This window comes from Crocuta crocuta, unplaced genomic scaffold, assembly GCF_008692635.1.
Source record: "Crocuta crocuta isolate KB4526 unplaced genomic scaffold, BGI_CrCroc_1.0 scaffold175, whole genome shotgun sequence".
In the NCBI taxonomy this organism is placed as follows: domain Eukaryota; kingdom Metazoa; phylum Chordata; class Mammalia; order Carnivora; family Hyaenidae; genus Crocuta; species Crocuta crocuta.
In genome coordinates this window covers 2,926,827-2,947,023 of record NW_027530988.1, presented here as the reverse complement: position 1 = coordinate 2,947,023, position 20,197 = coordinate 2,926,827, and the positions used below count along the sequence as shown (strand labels likewise).

The 20,197-nt window shown below is 52.7% G+C and overlaps 2 protein-coding genes across 3 annotated transcripts in view; one reads left to right on the top strand and one right to left on the bottom strand.

Moving 5' to 3' along the window:
* Nucleotides 1-488: 488 nt before the first annotated feature.
* On the bottom strand, nt 489-9,041 carry PCK2 (phosphoenolpyruvate carboxykinase 2, mitochondrial). Of its 2 annotated transcripts, none has more exons than XM_077770429.1 (10): nt 8,998-9,041; nt 6,706-6,951; nt 6,066-6,250; nt 5,775-5,978; nt 5,214-5,401; nt 4,734-4,896; nt 4,345-4,563; nt 1,754-1,891; nt 1,375-1,470; nt 489-1,135 (listed from the first exon to the last, which is right to left on the bottom strand). In XM_077770429.1, exons 1-10 carry the CDS (start codon nt 9,024-9,026, stop codon nt 681-683), a joined length of 1,923 nt encoding a protein of 640 aa, XP_077626555.1. In that variant the 5' UTR covers nt 9,027-9,041; the 3' UTR covers nt 489-680. The 2 variants fall into 2 exon arrangements, with proteins under 2 accessions (XP_077626555.1, XP_077626556.1); XM_077770430.1 differs by lacking the exon at nt 8,998-9,041 and adding an exon at nt 7,578-7,659.
* A 9,739-nt stretch (nt 9,042-18,780) lies between these two features.
* The window catches only part of NRL (neural retina leucine zipper), a 1,631-nt gene continuing 214 nt past the window's right edge, over nt 18,781-20,197 (top strand). Inside the window, 2 exon segments of the mRNA XM_077770243.1 lie at nt 18,781-19,161; nt 20,074-20,197. The exon segment at nt 20,074-20,197 is cut by the window's right edge and continues 77 nt beyond it. Of these exon segments, the coding sequence (XP_077626369.1) occupies nt 18,781-19,161; nt 20,074-20,197 (505 nt within the window).

The following is a 20,197-nucleotide window of genomic DNA, read 5'->3' as shown; positions in this document are numbered from 1 at the left end:
CTGTAATATGGTACTTGCTTCAAAGGGTTGTTTTGTAACGTGCTCAGAACGTACTTGACACATAGAAGGTACCATCAAAGTGTTGCACGAGCTTTCACGAATGCTTTTGGCGTTCCAATGTCAAGTCAAGCAGGAGGAAGAACAGGTTTGACAACTGACAGTGGAACTGCTTCACTGGGGATGGGATTATAGAGCCTTCTGGTCTCCGAGTGGGGGGTCAGGAATTTTAGGCCTGGAGGCTATACTGAGTAGATGGTAGAGGCCCCCCCCATCTTTTTCAGAACTGGGGACACATAGTAGATGCGCCTTCTCCCAGAAATTCCCATTTATATGGCCCACTGGTAGCGAGCGTTGCCTGTAAGAGAGGTTCTGGATGTCACTGGGCTACACCAGGCACTGGCTGCTTGGAGAGCTGCAAGAAGAAGGCTGTGAAACTGGTGTTAGAGAGAAGCCTGTGAAGACAGGCGGGAATAAAAACAGCACAAAAGTTGTGTAAAATAAATGAGCATCTCTTATTATTAGCATGTAGGAGAAGGCCTGTGGCCTGGTCTCACGGCAGTCAGATGTTAGTTCTATCCAACTGCTCATATTTTCTGCAAGCTTGGTGGCTCTCCTGTCCCTAGACGGGGGCTGGGACAGGATGGGGGTGCTGTGTTCTCCTGCTAGCCTGGAGCCTCAGGTCACATTCTGCGCACACGTCTCTCCAGGGCCTCCAGTTCAGCCAACACCTCCTTTGGCAGATCCTCATTGACTTGCTCTGTCAGGTAGCTCCGAATGTCACGTACCTCCTGTTCCCAGAAGTCCTTGGGGAGCGAGAATAGCTGCGTGGTATCTATGGCTCCCAGGCCGCTGAGATCCAAGGCACCTTCCTTTGGCACCAGCCCGATGGGCGTCTCTCGGGCACTGGCCTCCCCCTCTAGCCGCCGGCAGATCCAGTCTAGCACCCGAGCGTTCTCTCCAAAGCCTGGCCATAGGAAGCGGCCCGCCTCGTCGCGCCGGAACCAGTTGACATGGAAGATGCGGGGTAGCTGGGCCCCCTTGCGCTCCTCCATGCTCAGCCAGTGTTCTAGGTAGCGCCCAAAGTTGTAGCCGAAAAAGGGCCGCATGGCAAATGGGTCGTGCATGATGACCTTGCCTGGGGAGGGGAGCAGGAGGGGTAAGGGATCTTCCTCCTCACTGAAGAAGAGAAGGGCATCCTGCATCCAGCTAGAGGGAGCTGGGAAATGTCAGTGGCTCCAGAAGATCCTCAGAGGAGGGTGAAGGGAAGGGACTGGGAGAAGAGACCCGCGGAAAGGGCAGGCAGGAGGAAGGGAGGAAGATCTGGCTCAGGAAGGCAGAGAAGCAGCAACGTGGGTGTATGGGGATGGCACTGACCTTTGTGTTCAGCCGCAGCAGTGGACTCAGAGCGCATGGCACTGCCCACAAACACCCCGTGGCGCCAGTTGAAGGCCTCATATACGAGAGGTACTCCTGGAACACCAGTGAGCAGGGTCACAGGCAGCCTTTGCCTTTGGGCCCTCACCCCATCCCTCCTGGGGATCTTATCCCCTGGTCTCTCTCTCCTGCTATCTCTGCTTTCTAAACCCCAGGCCTCCCCGTATTTTGCATTCTCCAGGGGACAGCTCTGGAGACAGAGATCTACAGTTAGCAATCTAGGCTGAGATTTAAGGCGGGGGGCGCCNAGAGGGAGGCAGGCCCTGAGACAGAGCCAGACCTTTTACCGAGAAGGCATGGGGTCCACACAAATGCTTACCTTTGGGTCTGCGGCCTCCAAAGATGATAGCATCAATGGGGACACCCTCAGGGGCCTCCCAGGCTGGGTCCATGATGGGGCACTGGCGAGCCGGGGCACAAAAGCGAGAGTTGGGATGCGCACAGGGCTCCTTGTCTCCTGGCAGGGGAAATACCAATACTATTGGTTCCGAGGGCCTGTCCACCCCCAGCACACACATATATATTTGCATGCACTCTTGCACAATTTCTTTTTTTTTTTTTAAATGTTTTATTTATTTCTAGGAGAGAGAGAGAGAGAGAGACAGCGTGAGCAGGGGAGGGTCAGAGAGAGAGGGAATCACAGACTGAAACAGGCTCCAGGCTCTGAGCTGGCAGTCAGCACAGAGCCCGACGCGGGGCTTGAACCCATGAACCGCGAGATCATGACCTAAGTGAAAGTCGGACGCTTAACTGACTAAGCCACCCAGGCGCCCCCACTCTTGCACAATTTCTATTTGTGTCATCAACTCCCTGCAACCTCGTGTGGTGAGGAGCAGGGAGAAGGGAGCCAGGACATCTTCCCCAAAAGATCAGGTTCTTTATCCACAATGGTGCTACTAGCTGTGCTATGTGAGAAAGGGTGGGCAAGGGGGTGGGGTTTAGCAGGACACTACTGTCTATGCCATGCTGCCCATACTTGGCATTGGCCAGTGCTCAAGAGAATGGGCTTAGATCGTGGCGTAAGGTTTTCACAGAAAATGTCTCCCAGAAATGATTTCTTTATGGGATTATTATTTAAACAAACATTCAAACCTAAAGCAAAAATTGAGGCCGTCGATGAGTACTTCAGACAATTGCCTTTCCATCAGCAAATAGAGGAAGACGGGGGTCTTCTGAGCTATCAAAATGTAAACAGGAATTGATTTTGAAGCTAGCAGAACTCTAGTGATTTCCCTGGGTCTCCTTAGACCCAGAGGGAACAACAAGGCTTGAAGAACTCAGATATAACCTGGGCAGGCGAAACCGAGGAGCACAGGACATTTGACCCCTGGAGAGGGAATGGGACCAAGTCAGTGGCATATGTATAAAGCACCACCATGGGGGTGCTGAATGGACACAGTAGCTTCTCTGCTGGAAGTTTCTGGTCAGACCTGGGGGGAGGGGGCAAGGGAGTTCTAGAGCCAGGCCATCTCTTCCCCCCACCTTCCCCGCCCAGCTCCTGCTTCCACTTGTACATAAGAGCTTCCTGCACTTCCATCAGCCCCCAATTCAGGACCCTGGCACAGGGTATTATTCTGGGAACTGCAGCTGGGCACGACATGCCCTAGTTATACTCGTCAATCTAGAGATGATGAAAGGGTTGGGGAACTAGCCTACAGGGAAGTATGGAAGTTTCTTGGGCTTTTCGGTTGGGTGGGGAGGCCAAGGAGGGCTTAATGATGGTGGTGGAGAAAACAAGGGGTGATTAGATAAGGACGGAGAACACTTGGCCAGCCTGAAAGACGTGAATGTAGGCTTCAGCGACCACAAGGCCACTCTCCCCAGCATGCCCTTCTTTGCTCACATCCCTAGGTCTCTGGGCTCTCTAACTGCAGAAGGTCCAGAGTGCAGGGTTGGGGGAGGGGCAGGGCTGCTAGGCGCCAGCCAGGGACAATGACAGGGTTAAGAGACTAGCTTTTAGAAGAGGCTAAAGAGCTGGTCTGATTTCGCCTGGAAGGATTTGGATGTGCGTGTTAGAGGGACCAAGAAGGGTGAGGATAACAACACTGACCTTTAGACAATATTATACAGGGGATGGTGGGAGCCAAGTGGTAGGGGGAGGGGCAGGCTTCCTCCCCTCCTAATGGGTCAAACTTTATGGACTGTGCTTTGAGCCTGAGTCCTTGTGTATAAATTTTCAAAACAGTGCTTCCCTTTCCTTTTTAAAAAACATTTCAGGAGAACCTGGGTGGCTCAGTCAGTTACGTTTCTGACTCTTGATTTCAGCTCAGGTCATGATCTCAGGGTTCGTGAGTTTGAGCCCTGCTTTGGGCTCTGTGCTTCAGTGCTTCTCTACTTGTTCTCTCTCTCTCTCTCTCAAAATAAATAAACTTAAAACAAAAAGCTCCAGTTTATTTTTATTGAAAATTTGCTAGTATTCGGCACTATGCTGAACACTTTGTATGCATTATTATTTGTTAAAGTTTATTTATTTTTGAGGGGGGTGGAAGGGGCAGAGAGAGAGGGAAGAGAGAGAATCCAAGCAGCGGCTCAAACTCACGATCTATGAGATCATGACCTGAGCCAAAATCAAGAGACAGACGCTTAACCAACAGAGCCACCCAGGCACCCCTGCATGCATTATTTAACTTAACCCTCCAACAGCCTTACAAGATAGGTACTTGGGTAACTACCTCCATTTAGCAGATGGGGCAACTGAAGTTCATGAGGGTAAGCAGCTTAGTCAGGTCCCAAAGCCAATACTTGGAGATGGGACTTGACCTGAGATCTCGCCTGGGGTGAGGTACTGGGAATATATAATTTCCTGTGCCTCCCAGAGGCCCTAGACAGCCGCAGGTTGTAGAGAAGGCTTTTACATCATCAAGGTACAGAGCCCTGGGGGCTGTATCACGACTCCCCCACCACACATACCAGGTTTCCAGGGTTTTCCCAGCCAGGAGGTCACGGTGACACCAGGTGGAAGAGGCTGGTCAATGCCCTCCCAGTACACTCCACCATCACTGGTCTCAGCCACATTGGTGAAAAGAGTGTTACTCTGGATTGTGGCCATGGCATTGGGGTTGGTGGTGGCAGAGGTGCCAGGGGCCACACCGAAGAAGCCATTCTCAGGGTTGATGGCCCGGAGTCGACCTGTCAGGAGGAGAAGTGAAAGAAAGGAAGGATCAGCCAGGAATAGCTGAGAGGTGCGTCCACGGAAGGTCCTATTCCGTTCTCCTTTGCCCTGAGCTGGCCCCCAGGTCTTAGGGGGAAAGCCTTTCTGTCTCTAGGGTGGCTGAGAGTATGATCCAAGGGTCTCTCACCATCACTGTCAAACCTCATCCAGGCGATGTCATCCCCCACACACTCTACTTTCCAGCCTGGCAGTGCCGGCCGCATCATGGCCAGGTTAGTCTTGCCGCAGGCACTGGGAAAGGCGGCTGCCACGTAGCGCTTCTTCCCCGCGGGGTTGGTAATACCCAGGATCTGCATGTCGACGAGAGAGGGAACAAGAAGGAGGTCAGTTATGGTCTTCACAGAAAGGACAGCTAGGGGTTAACAGGGAGGACAAATGTTTATTCCCTAAACAGGTGCACCACCTTGCCACATGGCTGGTGTGGTGGCCAGTTGAATGTTCAGCCCCCCAGTGTTCAGCAGCCTGGAGCCAAAGCTTTGGTCATTTGGGCAGAGTCCCTGCCCACCAGCCTGGCACCGGGCAGTGGGGAGGTGAGGCTGAGGCTGACCAGCCAGGCCCCACCCCTGCCCTGCTCCCGTAGCTGCCTAGGTCCTCACCAGGCCCTCACCAGCATGTGCTCCGCCAGCCAACCCTCATCCCGGGCCAGCCGAGAGGCGATGCGAAGGGCAAAGCACTTCTTGCCCAGTAAGGAGTTGCCGCCATAGCCACTGCCGAAAGAGACGATCTCCCGCTGGTCAGGCACGTGGCCAATCAAGGTTTTCTCTGGGTTGCATGGCCAATGGCTCACCGGCTCCCCTGTGGACAGTGGGGTCATGGGGTCATGGGGCTGGCTTCTGGTAGGGTCATGAGGAACTGCGGCTTTAGGAACTAGAGGGTATTGGGATTGGCAGGAGAGACACTTAGGAGCTGTGGTGCCACTGAGTAGCAACCTCCCCCCACCCCCCCGTATCCATCAGCTCCTACATCCCTTTTCTGGAATGGGACATGGATAAGTGACTTTTCTCAATCTTGTGTGAATTGCTCTGCCAACACAGCACTGCCCCAGCCCAGACTGCTGCTTTAGATTTTGGGAATGAAGTGTTTCAGTAATTAGGATGGGTAGGATTTAGGGTTCCCTCTGAGTGCAAGCAGGTGTCTGTGTCCTCCCCTAGGCAGGGCAGGCACTCACCTTGCCCCTTCAGGGGCTGGCCCACAGAGTGCAGACACTTGACAAAGTTGCCATCTCCCAGCGCCTGAAGCACAGGTGTCCCCAGCCGGGTCATGATGCGCATGCTTGCCACCACGTAGGCGGAGTCAGTGAGCTGCACTCCAATTCGGGACAGTGGGGAACCCACGGGACCCATGCTAAACGGAAGCACGTACATGGTTCGGCCTGTAGAGGAAAAATGCCACCTGGATGAAGGGTTCTAACCTGTTAATACCTTCAGTGCCCCTGCGTCAGTGTCCCTGCCCCAGTTACCCTGCATGCAGCCTGGAAACCTCTCATCCACAGCTTGCTGGAACTCAGCTGGGGACATCCAGTTGCCTAGCTGCCCACGGGCCCCACCAGCCGGGAGGGGCACTGTGTCCCGTTGAGAAGGAGTTACAATCACCGTCTTGCTCTCGACTCGTGCCACATCCTTGGGGTCTGTGCGAGCCAGCCAGCTGGGGGAGAAGGGATTATCAGGAAGATGTGGCCAGCTGATCTCCCTCATCCCCAGACCCAATCTTTCAAGTCCAACTTTGACTCTAAGTCTTCTGTGGGTCTCATTTTTGCCCATCCATTTGCACCTCGGTTGCTCACTCCAGATTTTGTCCCATCTAAGGGGTAGTTCCTTTGGCCCAGCCTTCTAAAGGCCTCTGCCCTTGGCAAAAACTCTCTGAATCTGGGAGAGAGGGGAAAAAAACCCAAAGGTTTTTATTTGTATTAGCTTCTTTACTTAACATAAAAAATACAGACCAATCCCACTAATGCCTGATTCCATTTCCCCCAGAGCTCCCATTCTTGGTCATTCCATTGGGATGGTCTAGTTAAATTTGATGTTTGTCTTGGTAAACCCAAAGTGGCCTCAGTCCAATCAGCTGTTCCCATCTCATGGGTCATGGGGCTCAGGGCTTACCAGTTGCTGTACTTGGGGAGCTTTCGGATGAGTCCCTGCTTTTCCAGCAGGGCCAGTGTGGCAGTGTTCTCAGCCTCGGTGCCATCACAGATGTGGATGCCCTCAGGCTGGCACAGGCGGGCACTACGCTCCACAAAGTCTCGAACCCCAGCAGGCAGCTGGCCCAGATCGCCACTGAGTACTCGCAGGGTCTGGAGACCGCGCCATGATGACCAGCCCCAGGGGCTCAGCCCAGGCCGGCGAAGCCTACAACAAGAGACAGAGAGGTCATTGGCTACAGTGTTCTCATGGAAGATGGGCAAGGCAAGGGGACAGAAAGCTTGGGCTGCTACGGAGCATGCTAAAAAAGGTCTTGGTGCAGGCACCTTGAAGAACAGGTCAGAGTAAGTGTGTGGGATGTATCTTGTGGCCTCCACGAGTCTCAGTGAGGGTGTCTCCTGGTCAGCAAAGGATAGGTATTGCCAAAGGAGCATAAAGGCACATGCCTGGTGGTGGGGAGGGTATATGTAGGCATATGGAGGTTACTGCATGCTTAGCCCATGCCCATGTTTGACTATGTCCGATCAATGTTGGCAATGAGGAGGTGCCCTATGACCCAGTGTCAATAAACCATGCCCAGGTGACAGCTTCATGGGTCTGGTAGTTAAAGTCCTCATCCCTGTTCTTTCCATCTCAAGTATAGTTTTTAGAAGTTAAAAAACCAGCTGCTTTTACTATTATCTTCTGGTGTGTTTGCTGTAAGACTGGGAAAGCCTCAGCAAAGGACCCACTCTTTGAGATGGTACATTCCCAGGTTTCCAGATTAGGGCTCTTGCACAGAGAGTAGGTAAATGGGTATTGGGGTTCCAGGCATCAGAGCTAGGGCTACCCACCTGGGCCAATAAGGGTTGCATAAGATCTTGCCATTGGGTAGGTATCTTTGAGCTGGGTGGAAGGCTGACTGTTGGGGAATGTCAGTGGCTGGGGATCATGCCCATTCCCAGGAGGGCAGGGTCCCTGTTGTCTGTCCCTTCACACCCCTGGGAGAGGGAGAAGCAGGGTCTGTTCTGATTGGTCTGGACCCAGGGTGGAGTGACCTAGAGAGAGCAAAGGCCAAAAGAGGGAAGTTGCCCTCCTCGATGCCAGGGCCTCGCCCACCAGAAACTGCTCCACACATCGGACTGCATGCCCTGTCCCTTCCCTTAGAGGTCGAATGCCTAGGGAGTTTTGGGTGTCAGTGGTAGGCGGGAACAACAGACTGCAGAAAGCTCAGTTAAACTCAGAGGCTGTAAGCCTGGGCAAGGGAGAAAGCTCAGACTATGGATATGGGAGCTGGAGCCTGGCTAAAGTGGACACGGACTGACAGGATTTAAACCCAGTGTGGCCTCAGGGGCAGAGGAAGAGGACTCCTGGGACCTGGACAATTTTTCCTGGCCATTGATTTGAAAGGCAGGCCCTCTCCCTGCAGGGGGCCTGGCTCAGGAAGTTTCTGATGATCCTCCCAGACTCTCGGCCAGTGGGACCCTCTCCTTTTCCTCTTCACCAGAGACCACCCACAAGGGCTGGCCGAGAGGAACCAGCTGTGGGAGAGACTGGGGGTCAGCGCAGACTTTGGGACACATGCTGGGGAGAAGGGAGGAACGACAGGAAGCTGTGAAAAGGGAGCAGGGCCTAGGGGCTCCGTCCGGGACAGATGACTCCTGTCCCGTACAGAGGACGAAGCCAACCTATTAGAATTGAAGGCAACTTGTCCCCCTCCTCCACCTCGTTTCGCTCTTTCCCCTGGCCGCAGGTCCCTTGGCTGCGCCTGGCTTCCCTCCAGGGGCCAGTTCGCGGGAGGTCGGGAAATAGAGGTTTACCTTCTGCCTTCTTTGGGGAGCTCTGAGCTCAATCCCCCGGTGGTTCATGCACCCTTGACCCCAGGGCCCTACTGCGCTTCTAATCGCAACTGGGGCGCAAGAGTTACATCTTAAAGAAAAGGAAGGGACGAGGAGACAGGGCTCTGCGGGGGCGAGCGAGGAGGGGGAGGAAGTTCTGAGTGGCAGATCAAGACGGCGCGGTCAGAGATCAGCAAAACAGGGAGGGGGAGGAGGGGACGGAAGCGGAGAGACTCGGAGCGGCGCAGGCCGCCCCAGATCTCCCGCGAGACGCCGGCCGGAGAGGCTGGGGATGGAGACACACTCGCCCCCCGCCCGCTTCCTCCTCGGCTGAAAAGCCGGCGGAGGCTGACGGGCGGGAGAGCGCCATTGGCAGCCCCGAGGGGGCGAGCGCGGCGGAAGGTGCGGGTCGGCCCCGGGCTAGGGGCTCACTCACCGCAGGCCGGGGCGGTACACAGCGGCCATGGCACCTGGGCGGGGGCTGCGGGGTGGCCACGAGAACCGAGCGGAGCCGGGGAGATAAGGAAGGCGGGGAAGGAGTGTGCGCTGCGAAGCGAGCGGGAGCGAAGGCTGGGCGGGAGGCGCTTAAAAAGGAGGCAGGCGGGCGGGCGGGCGCAGGGGCGGAACCTAGCTGGGCAGGCGCGACCCTCTGCACGCGCTGCCATTCGGCCGCGCTCCCGGGGCACCAGGCCCCGGGGCCCGACCAGCCGCTTCCCCTCCCCCAGCATCCTAGCCCCCACATCCATCTCTCCCATTGGACAGAGGAGCCCCCTATTCGGCTCCCCGCCTCCGTGAGGCTCCGCCCCCCGCTCCGCCTCGCCCCCTGCACATGATGTAACTTTGAGGACTCTTGCTCCCGAGAGATAGCGACTGGGAGACACTGAGGTGGCAAACAAGCTAGGAACGAGGGGCGAGGCCAGGGCGGGGGCCCACGGAGGCTGGGAGCCCAGAAACCGGGGGTTGGGCATTGCCTTTTCCCTTCTCCTGGGGACTGGACACTCTAAGACCCAGGCTTTTCTGTTTTCCAGGGCCCCAAAGCTAAGGTTTCCCTGGTCCCCAACTCCTAAATCCCTGTTTCTTCTCCTCCTGGTGAGGGTTCCCCCTGAGGAGGGGTTCTCTTCTACCTTCCTATGAAATGGTGGTGTCTCTCTACCCTGGAGTCTCTTCTTTGGGCCCCTGCCCTGGTTATTCTCTCCACATTCCCCTGGAGAACTGGTCTGTCCCACCCAACCACCACCATAAAGTCCTCAGGTAATTCCTCAAGTTGTGTCTCCATCCAGACATCTCTCTTCAACTTGAGACCATTGGGTACCACCCCAAATGCCATAGTACCTCAGACTCAACATGCCTTTAGTAGGCACCTGCCCAGCATTGACTCCCCCTTTCTGGTAATAGCACCCTGATGTTCCTTTAGGGAACTGCCTCCTCCATGTGATCATCTAGGTCTCCTGTGGGTAGGCTCTCAGTTTGGCCACTTTGTATCTTCCTCACTTTGGCCACAGCAGTTGGGAATGTTCAGGGATGGGCATGAGGGCCCTCTCTGGTGCTTTTTCTGTAAATTTTCAAAATGAGCTCTTTCTGCTGGGGTTGCTGAGCTGGTGGGAGATAAGCTTGGAGCTGCGGGGTATCAGCTTGGCACTGCAAAGCAGGAACCTGCCCTCAATGAAAGCCAGCCTAGAGGAAGCAGAGCAGAGGAATGGAGAGCTACAGATTCCTGATTTTGATTATAGGAGTCAACGAATTTCTTCTCTGGCTCAAGCTAATTTTCAGTGGATTTCTGCCATTTGCAACAGAAACTATCCTGGTTCCCAGGTTTCTCAGAGTTGTGCTAAAACATAGTGGGACAAGGAGAGCTGGCCTCAAGCCTTGGGCTTGCTGTTGGCTCTCTCTCTCTTCCACCGAGGCTCTAGCCTGGACTCAACCTCAGATGCATGTATTTGGGATTCTTTCCCCCACTTCCTACATCCAAACTCTGTCCACACCTATGCCACTTCAAACAGCTGCCTCTCTGACAACCCTTTGGGCCTATAGGTGTGTATGCTGGTGGCAGCATGGATCTGTTGAAGGTCATTGTCTCTTCCAGAATCCCGCACCTGCTCTCATGATTCCCTATCTCAGTGAATAGCACCAGCATCTAGGCAGCTGTCCCAGAGGAACCTGAATCAGTCTAGGCTATTCCTTTCCTCTCTTCCATAGCCAGTCAGACACTAGGACCTTTGGATTTGTACTTCATAATTAGCTCTCAAACCTGTGTCTGTCCCCATGGCCACTGCCTTAGTTCAGGACTTAACCTCTCACCTGGCTTCAGGTGGTATCTTCCAACCCAACTCTTGGACTCCCACCACTCCAAATGCCACTCCCTCTCCCTCCCACCAAGCTACCCTCCAAGCTCTGCACAGAAATTCACCTTGATGAGTTAAGAGAGAGAGGGGTAATGTTTATCATGTGGCCCCTAGGCCAGGCTCTGTGCTAGCAGCTTTACATGCATTATTTCGTTCAGTTTCACAACCATCCTGTTTTACAGATGTGAACACTGAGGCTTAGAGAGGTTAAGTTGTTTGCTCAAAGTTATATAGCTGGTCAGCAGGAGAAACGAAATCTGAATCCAAACCTTTCTGACTTGAATTACCAAGTTATTTTTTCCTCCTCCAATCCTATACTGTCCCCTTGATTTATCATTAAAAGACAATGAGATCATATCACTCAGGCTTCAAATACCTCAAGGCTCCCTACAACATGGCAACTGATGTCCTTTATCATCTGGCTCTTATTTATCCAACCTTATTCCTGCCACCGTCTCTCCTTATACCGAATTGCAGAGCACTTCTGTGAGCCTTTTCTGTTCTGCAGATTTAAGTTAACACAACCTCCTATGTGAAATCCGTTTGATTCTTAGCATTAACATCTATCTCATCTGTGTTGGTTTTATACTGTATCCATACCTATATTTTTGTTTTTTAAATTAAAAAAAATTTTTTTTAGTTTTTAAAAAAATTTTTTAAATGTTTTATTTATTTCTGAGAGAGAGAGAGAGACACAGCATGAGCAGGGGAGGGTCAGAGAGAGAGGGAGACACAGAATCTGAAGCAGGCTCCAGGCTCTGAGCTAGCTGTCAGCACAGAGCCCAACGCGGGGCTCGAACCCATGAACCGTGAGATCATGACCTGAGCCGAAGTCAGGCGCTTAACCAACTGAGCCAGCCAGGCGCCCCTACATACCTATATTTTTGAACATATCACACTTTATTATAGTTGTTTTTGTATCTCTATAATCCTCACTTAAGTGTTAGCTCCTTGAAACGAGGACCCAATTTTTAGTCTTGTTTGTATCTTATCCTAATTTAGTCTATAACAGGCAGCTAATAAATGCTGTTTGAATGAAGAATAAACAAATCTCACGTTTCTGAATACTTCTCCCCCATTATGTCCTTTCTTAACTTTAGGGGCTCCCATGAGGATTTCTTTGTTGTATTCCCTTTATTCACTTATTTGCTACATTTTTTTCAATTCCCTGACCTTCCTTCCAGCCTCCCAGGTCTACCAGCTGGCCCACTGTTGGAGGCACACCACCAGGGGGCAGGGTGTGACCAGTCTTGCCCGGGTCTGCATTTTCTTCCCAAGGCCCCTGGGTCGGGCTGTGGAGATCTTACAGAGCTCCTGTGGTGGATGCCGTGATGTGTTGCCTAGATCCCTGCTTCAGGATCCAGGTTCTCATTGTCCCAGCCTCGGAGTGGTGGCTGTTAACGGCTCACAGCTGAATACTTCCTGAGACCCACCTGTTGCTGAAGGGAACGGTCTCACCAAACACAATACCCCATTCCTGGGGCAATGTGTATCCAGTGACTGGTTGATGCAAGGGTATAGAGGCGTGGTCCCCTTTCCTCAATTTGGCCCATCTGAGCTCCACAGCTCCTATGGGATCGGCTGAGGTCTCTGACCTCAATTGCAGTGTACTTCCACTTTTCCTGCTGCCCAGTCCTGCTTTTCTCACTCCTTTTGAAAAGCCCTGCCCGATGAAACCACCTGTATACAAGTTTCCATCTCAGAGTTTGTTTCCAGCTTAATGAGTATCCAGACTCAACTTGGATACTGCATTAGCCCCCTAATCCCAATCTGATTCCATTTTGCCTTCCTCTACATTAGACCCAAAGTGATCTTCCCAAACACAATCTGATCCTGTCATGGCCCTGCCCAAATTCTTTAGTAACTTCTCACTGTTCTTAGAATAAAACCCAAGGCTTAGAAAAAAATCGAGGCTGTGCTGGATCTGGCCCCTTCTGACATTGCCACCCTCACCTACCCCCGTTCTTCTCACTTTCTTGGCTTCTACTCTCTGGTTATATTGGTCTTTTTGTCTGTTTGTTTTGTACACGTGTCTCCTTCCTGCCTGAGCCTTTGCATATATTGTTCTTGCAGCTTGGAATCCCCACCTTCTCCACACCCTCAGACATGGTCACTTCTTACTCACCTGGCTGGTCTCAGTTTAGTGTGTCTTCCTTAGGCAAGCAGTCCCCACAATGCCACCCCTCATTAGATTAGGTCTTCATGAAACACAATCTCATAGTGCCTGCCCTTCTCCTTCATAGGACTCACCTCAGTTATAATGGTTTGTTTCCACAAAGGCTCCTCCCTAACATACGTGGGGCCTGGGGCAAGAATACAAATAGAGGGTCACAAACCTTGTGTTTAAATATTTAAAATGTAGAACTCATGCTAACAAACTATTAAATAAAAATGTTGTATTCTTCCCCCTTGATAAATATGTACATGATGGCCTGGAATTTGGTTCAAAATTGAATTCAGATTTGGATTTTATTTAGAGTCCTGGGGATTCTACAGCAGAATGTGGTGGTATGGGCCACTGGCCTTTGGGGCCACTTCCCTTTCCACCCCTGACACTGTCTTGTACTGTGAGGGGCCTCATGTGCATACCTGTGGACCTCCCTGTCTACAGACCCCAATTCTGTCCACGACTTCCTGTAAACAGTCACCCATGGCCGGGTTTTGGGTCTAGGGATGTGTGTACTGTAGTGTGGTCCACTCCTGGAAATGCCAAAGTCAGGGAGAGGTCCATGTGGGCCTAGAAGTGGGCTAGGGGCCCTTTGGACAGGGAATTCCTGGGTATCTGGAGTGTGGTCCAGAAAGGGACTGGGTGTGGGCAGAGGAGACCTGAACTCCTCACCCCACGGGGTGGGACATAGCCAGAGGAGAACCAGAATGGAGCCTTCCAAAAGCGCAGGGCTCAGGGCAGGGGCCACTTTTGCCTGGGCCTAAGGGCAATAAACATGAAGTTTCTCTGTTTCATCAGTCTGTGTGCTCCATGAAGGCAGGGCTGGCATCAGTCTAATTTACCGAGGTGTCGCTAAAGCCTAGCACAGTGCCTGGTGCTTAATAAACACTTGTCGAATGAACACACCAGGCAGACCGGGAAGATGTTTGAAGATTTGGATCCATTCCTGAAGATTTAGACACCAAAGGCCAGATCTTTTAGGTCTTACAGGGTCTTATGGGCTCAAAATATGGGAGTGCAGGACGGAGGAGGTAGTGATGGCGCCCTGGATTACTGACTCTGTCTCCTCTCCTCCCTCTCATTTTATATCCCAATTCTCCCGGCCCTTGATCTGCCTGGTCTTCTTCCCCCGTTGTCCAACATTCCTCTGTTTATATCTTTCTCCTTTTTTCTCTTTTGGCAGCTGTGTTTCCTCTATGACCTGACCATCTCTCTGTCTGTTCCTCTGTATCTGCTTCTAGTTCTTTGTCCCCAGTCTTACTTTCCACGGTCCCTTCCTTCTACCTCCTTTGTTCTTCTGGTCTCTTCCGCCTACTACCTCTCTTTACCCCTACTTCTTTCTTGGTCCTCTCTGGAAGACTTTCTCTCTCTTTTAGTTTGTCATGGCCCTTTGCCCACCTCTTCCATGTGCCTACATCCCTCCAGCTCCTTTAATACAAATCTCTGGGGAGCCGCTGACTTGTTCTGCCCTTCATCCCAGGTCTACACCTACTGCACCCTCAGCTAAGCCTTCTTGCCTCCCTTCCTCTGTTCTGTCATTTCTGAAGTCCACCTGCCTTCATCTTTTTCACTCTCATTTCCCTGTCCCCAGATGTCCTGGAGCCAGTCAATCTCAGTATGCATCTCCCAGGCCCTGGTTCCACCCCCATCAAGGGGGCCCATTAACTACCTCTTGGGTCTCCACTGGCTGCCACAGCCTCTCCTCTCTGTGCCCTTGCTCGTATTCTGTGGCCCAGCCCTCACTTCCCGGACTCCTTTCCCTAGTCGGTGGCACCTGGTCTGAGCCCTGAGCGGCCCAGCTTGCCTGAGCTTGTTTAGTCTGACTCTTTTAGCCCGTTAGCAGCTTAGCCACCCGCCGCCCATGCCCCCCCCCTCCCCCTTTCCTTTGAGCCATCCAGTAAACAAGAAGATCAGCACAGACCTGACAGCTGCTCGGGGGCAAGTGTCTGGCCAGGCCAAGCATGAGCAAGGGGCTACATTCAACATTTCCTATTCCTTCTTCAACACAGGAAGTTCTGGGGTCTCTTTCCTGGCTATGTGCCTCAAAGCTACATTCCATGGAAATGTGTGCGGGATTCCCTGGTCTCTATGATCCCCATTCCTACGAAGTGGCCTTGTTCCTAGGCTCTGGTTCTTCTGCAAAAACAACTGGATCCAGGCAATGACACTGAGAAACCTTATGACTTGAATAACCATGGCCATCTCTGCTCCACGAAATGCAGGAAGAAGAATGATGTCATCTGATCTAGGGCTTCTTATATGCGTGTGCGGAGCATGATGGGAGAGACCAGGCACACACACATGGGAGCTGAGTTGACTGGAGGTATTCTGCAGACCAGTGGTTCTCCAACTTCAGTGTTCATCAAAGTTGCCTAAAGGCTTATTAAAACACAGGTGGGGGGGGGGGTTCCCAATCCCAAAGTTTCTGATTCAGTAGGTTTGAGGTGAGGCCAGAGAATATGCATTTCTAGTAAGTTCCCAGGTACTGCTGCTGTTGGGGCCCACACTTTGAGAACCATTGTCTTAGGCCATCTGAATCTATCAGCTTTTCACCTAACACCTAAGGCTGGGACCGGGTTAATTTTTATAACTGATGATCTTTAGGGCTGATCACACCCAGATCTCTCTCTGACTTGGGACAGAGACGCCCTCTGTGAACCTCATGGGAACATTTGGGTAGACTCACCAGGTAGGGAATAGAGTTCTATTCTACACACCTTGTTTTAAACAGCTTCAGACAGGTTTAAAAACCTCCTTAGCTAATTCCGAGTATCCCTGTTCCAACTTCTACTCAGGGATGAGAGCTCTAAGAGGTGTTAGGGGATTAGGCTGGAAATGTAGGTCACCCCCTAGCCATCTGGGAACCAGGATGAGTGAGAGAGGAAGAGAGGGGGACGGAGACACACGCAGGGAAAAGGCGAGGGGAAGCAGAGGGTGTGTGAGGGCAGTTACAGAAGTGTCTCAGATGGATTGGTGGTGATTAGATTTCAGTGTCCCGAGGTGGCCCGGAAGGAAGGAGCAGGGAGCCCCACTCTCCCTTCTCCTGCTCCTTCCCGCTGGACTGCCTGTCCTGGGACTGGTCATCAAGAGTGGGAGAGGCTGAGGATTGGGTAGCCAAGTCCCTGAGATTCACCGCAGGGACAGTCGCCTGTCCTTCTGATATGATAGCTGTGAGGAGTATGTGTCCAGTCACAGTGGAAGTGGGGCAGGAGGTCAGAAATGTGAAGATTCCTGAAAACAGGAAACAGACCCAACTGGCTTGGGGAGAGTAGGTTCAGACCACTTGTATCCCCCCAAACATTGCCAAGACACTGTAGAGCACTGAAGGGCGAGGGTGTCGTGTCGGGGGCTTCTCTGGGCCTCTTTTCCAGTCCCAGGCTCTCAATCACTGTGGGCTGAGGGTGGTATTCAATGATGGTGGCTGACCAGGCCAATGCAGCTCTCTGTACCAGGAACTGAGTGCCTGTGAGATGCACCATCAGTGAGGAACTTTGTTGGGAAGATGCCCTCTTTCCTTCCTTGAGAACAAGCATACTCATCCTCTTCCCTCTTCTCATTCCCCCCTCAACCCCCCAGGTCAAAGAGATATGCAGATGATCCCCTTACCTCATTGGCTGCAGGCCTGAGGACCACAGATGACCTCAGAGAGCTGGCCCTTTAAGAGTGCCCTGTGGGCTCAGTGCCCACAGCGCCTTGTTCTGAGCACAGAGGCACCAGGCCCTGCTCAATGGGGTCTCCAGTCTCTGGGGAAACTGTGCCTGCCTGCCTCTGACACTGACCATATCATCTTTACCATCCCCCAAGTGAGTATATTTGGGGCCTAGCTGGGTGCCTGGCCTTTCACCTACAGCCTTCTCCTCTGTCACCTGCTGTCTGCTCTCTGTTGTCTAGTTTCAAGAATCTTCACACATCTAGGGGCACCTGGGTGGCTCAGTCAGTTGGGCGTCCGACTTTGGCTCAGGTCATGATCTCTCGGTTCATGGGTTTGAGCCCCGCGTCGGGCTCTGTGCTGACAGCTAGCTCAGAGCCTGGAGCCTCTGTGTCACCCTCTCTCTCTGACCCTCCCCTGCTCATGCTGTCTCTCTCTCTCTCTCTCTCTCTCTCAGAAATAAATAAAACATTAAAAAAAAAAAAGAATCTTCACACTTCTGTCCCCTGCCCCACTCCCACCCTGGCTGGTTTATGTCCCTTACTGCTATCACATCTGAAAGATAAATAACTATCCTCACAAGTATCCTCACTTATCTCTTTATTCAGTTCTCTCTGGACACCTCTCTCACTGTTTCACCATCTCCTCTCTGCCAAGGATCATTCCTTCAGTCTGTGTCTTTGTTCCTACCCCTCTGTCCTTTCAGGGGTGAGGGGGTGAGTAGATAGGGCAACAACCCTTGCCTAGGACAGGAAGAGACAAAGACTTGTCCTTCCTCTCACCTCTCTGGGCAGAGCCTGAGGGTCTGATATGTCTAGAGGAAGAGCTACGTAGGCTTGGGGTATCAAGATGGAGCCAAATGCCAAGCCCTGGGGAAAAGCACTCCCTGCCTTGCCCCTTAGGGGGCTGGCAGTGGGGCTGTTGGAACTGGGAGCTGGGCTAGAGCTTGGGACTTCCAAGCTGCAGAAGGATCCCTGAGGTCATCTAGTCTGAAGTTCCTCAGGTGAGCACACACCCTGCTTGATAACAGGGAGGAGAGCTCCTTGGTGACAAATTTGGGACGCTCTGGGTTGAGGTTGAACAGATGGTTTACCGAAGGACTTCTTAGATTAATATGTTGCTGTGCTTTGTGAATCTGCAAAACACGGGGATAGGAGGCAGCATTTCTCAAAATTATCTGAGCATCGACTTCTTGGGTATTTCTCACACTTGCCGTTTCCTGGAACATTCTTTGGAAAATGTTAAAGTCTAATTGCTTCTATTGAACAGAAGGGGAAACTGGGGTCAGAAAGGGGAAGGTCATCTGTCCAAGTTCATACCGCATAGCAGGTTCTGAACAGAAGGAGGAAAACCAATCATGGTTGGTTCCCTTTGGAGAGATTGGCTTGAGGTAAAGATGGTCACCACTCAGTCCTGATCATTCTAGAACTGACTCTAGGACCTTTCTTTTTTCCTTGGAAAGCCTCATACTCCTATGAAAGGAATTAATTGATTGATTAATCCATAGAACAGATGTGCACTGAGGATCTTCTATGTGCAAGGAATTGGCTTAGGTGTTCTGAGAGAGAGATATAACATGTTATCCTTATATATTAAAATTCATGGCATACATGCCTTCCCATTGTACTAAAATAGACACATACTCTGTCACAGTTAATTAAGCAAAAATTTTTGATTGCCTGGAAATGAAATGATGTCTCTTGAGATGACAGAGCCTCTCAGTCTGTCCCAGCACTAGAGTTGGGAGCACTGCCATATTCCTCTTGTTTTTCACAGCTCCAGAGGCAGCCGTGGGGCCAGACTATGTGCTTTCTTTTCCTTCAAGCAGGCCTTTAAGCTGGTTGCCGGAGCCCCTGCCACCTGAAAAGTTGCCCCCGTCTGGAGGTGACTATTTAGGGAACAGTGTTGCACCATTGCCCCTGCTTTCTAGAACTCTGGCTCTCCAGGGCACTTGGACTTTGGAAGAAGGAGGTTCTCATAAGGAGGCTGGCAGGCAGCCTCAAGGTGCTCCCAACCTTTCCTCTTTTTTTGCAGGTGCACCCCTCCCAATCCAGCCCCAGAATGGCACTGCCTCCCAGCCCCCTGGCTATGGAATACGTCAATGACTTTGACTTGATGAAATTTGAGGTAAAGCGAGAACCCTCTGAGGGGCGATCTGGCCCTCCAACAGCCTCACTGGGCTCCACACCCTACAGCTCAGTGCCTCCTTCACCCACCTTCAGTGATCCAGGCATGGTGGGGGCCACCGAGGTCCCTCGGCCAGGCCTGGAGGAGCTGTACTGGCTGGCCACCTTACAGCAGCAGCTGGGGGCTGGGGAGGCACTGGGCCTGAGTCCTGAGGAGGCTGTTGAGCTGCTGCAGGGTCAAGGGCCAGTCCCTATTGAGGGTCCCCACAGCTACTACCCAGGGAGCCCGGAAGAGACAGGAGCCCAGCATGCCCAGGTGAGTGATCAGTGAGTTGGTCTAAGGGGAGGCAGGGTGAGGGAGGACAACCCAAGAGAGGACAGAGACTTCCTGGAGAGGGTTAAGGATTGGGCAAAAGACCGAGGGCAGGAGAAGACAAAGGCCCTTGAAAGAAATCAGAGGAAAAAAACTATTTTCTGCCCCTTCTCTTTTTCCCAAATGGAGAGAAATGAGTAGTCTAAACCAGGAGGAAGAGGGAGAAGAGAAGGTTAGAGGAAGACCAAAAGGGGAGAGTTGAGAATTAAAGGGGAGCCGTTGATTACGGGGAGGCAAATTACTCAAATTACTCTGTCTATGGAAACTAGGGAAGGGGTTGTGCTTAGAATGGAGTGGAGTTGAGATAGCGGCACGGGGAATGAGGTTGGCCTTTTCAAGGAAGGCATCGTGCTTCCCCAGCCCCCAACCTTCGCAGGAAGGATTGGAACTCATCCTATTAATTATAGACACAGATGGAGGTGTTGAGCGCATTAGGATGTAATCCAAATCCTTTGAGGGTCACAGGGTTGCGGCCGTTAGGACAGGGGAGCAAGGTGCATTGGCGGGGTGGGGTCTGTCTGGGCGTGTGTCCGCCGGACATCCAGGGAGCCTGGAGCAGGATGCTAAGGGCGGCGCAGAGACCGCGCGGGTTTCAGCCGGGCGAGTCGCCCGTGGGACCGTGAGAGGCGGGGCCTGCAGCGAGGGGCGGGAGCGCGTCCCTCGGGGAGGAGGGGCTTGTTGGGATCTGGGGCGGGGTCCGGACTGCCGGGTGGATTCTGTGGAAGGGCGAACAGCAGGTAAAGGTGGGGGCCCGGGGCGGAGCCTTCCCGAGGGCGGGGTACTCCCGCTCGCGACCTAAGTGTGGGGCCGGGCCGGACCCGGCGCTGACCCGCTCTCTGCGCTCTCCGTCTACAGCTGGCCGAGCGGTTTTCGGACGCGGCGCTGGTGTCGATGTCTGTGCGGGAGCTAAACCGGCAGCTGCGGGGCTGCGGGCGCGACGAGGCGCTGAGGCTGAAGCAGAGGCGCCGCACGCTGAAGA

Coding starts and splice junctions, on each gene's coding strand:
- PCK2 (XM_077770429.1), bottom strand. CDS start 9,026: ATGGCCGCTGTGTACCGCCCCGGCCTGCG. Junction 4,897..5,213: donor GGCTGGCGGAGCACATGCTG/GTGAGGGCCTGG, acceptor GTCGACATGCAG/ATCCTGGGTATTACCAACCC. Junction 1,471..1,753: donor TGGAGGCCGCAGACCCAAAG/GTAAGCATTTGT, acceptor CTGGTGTTCCAG/GAGTACCTCTCGTATATGAG.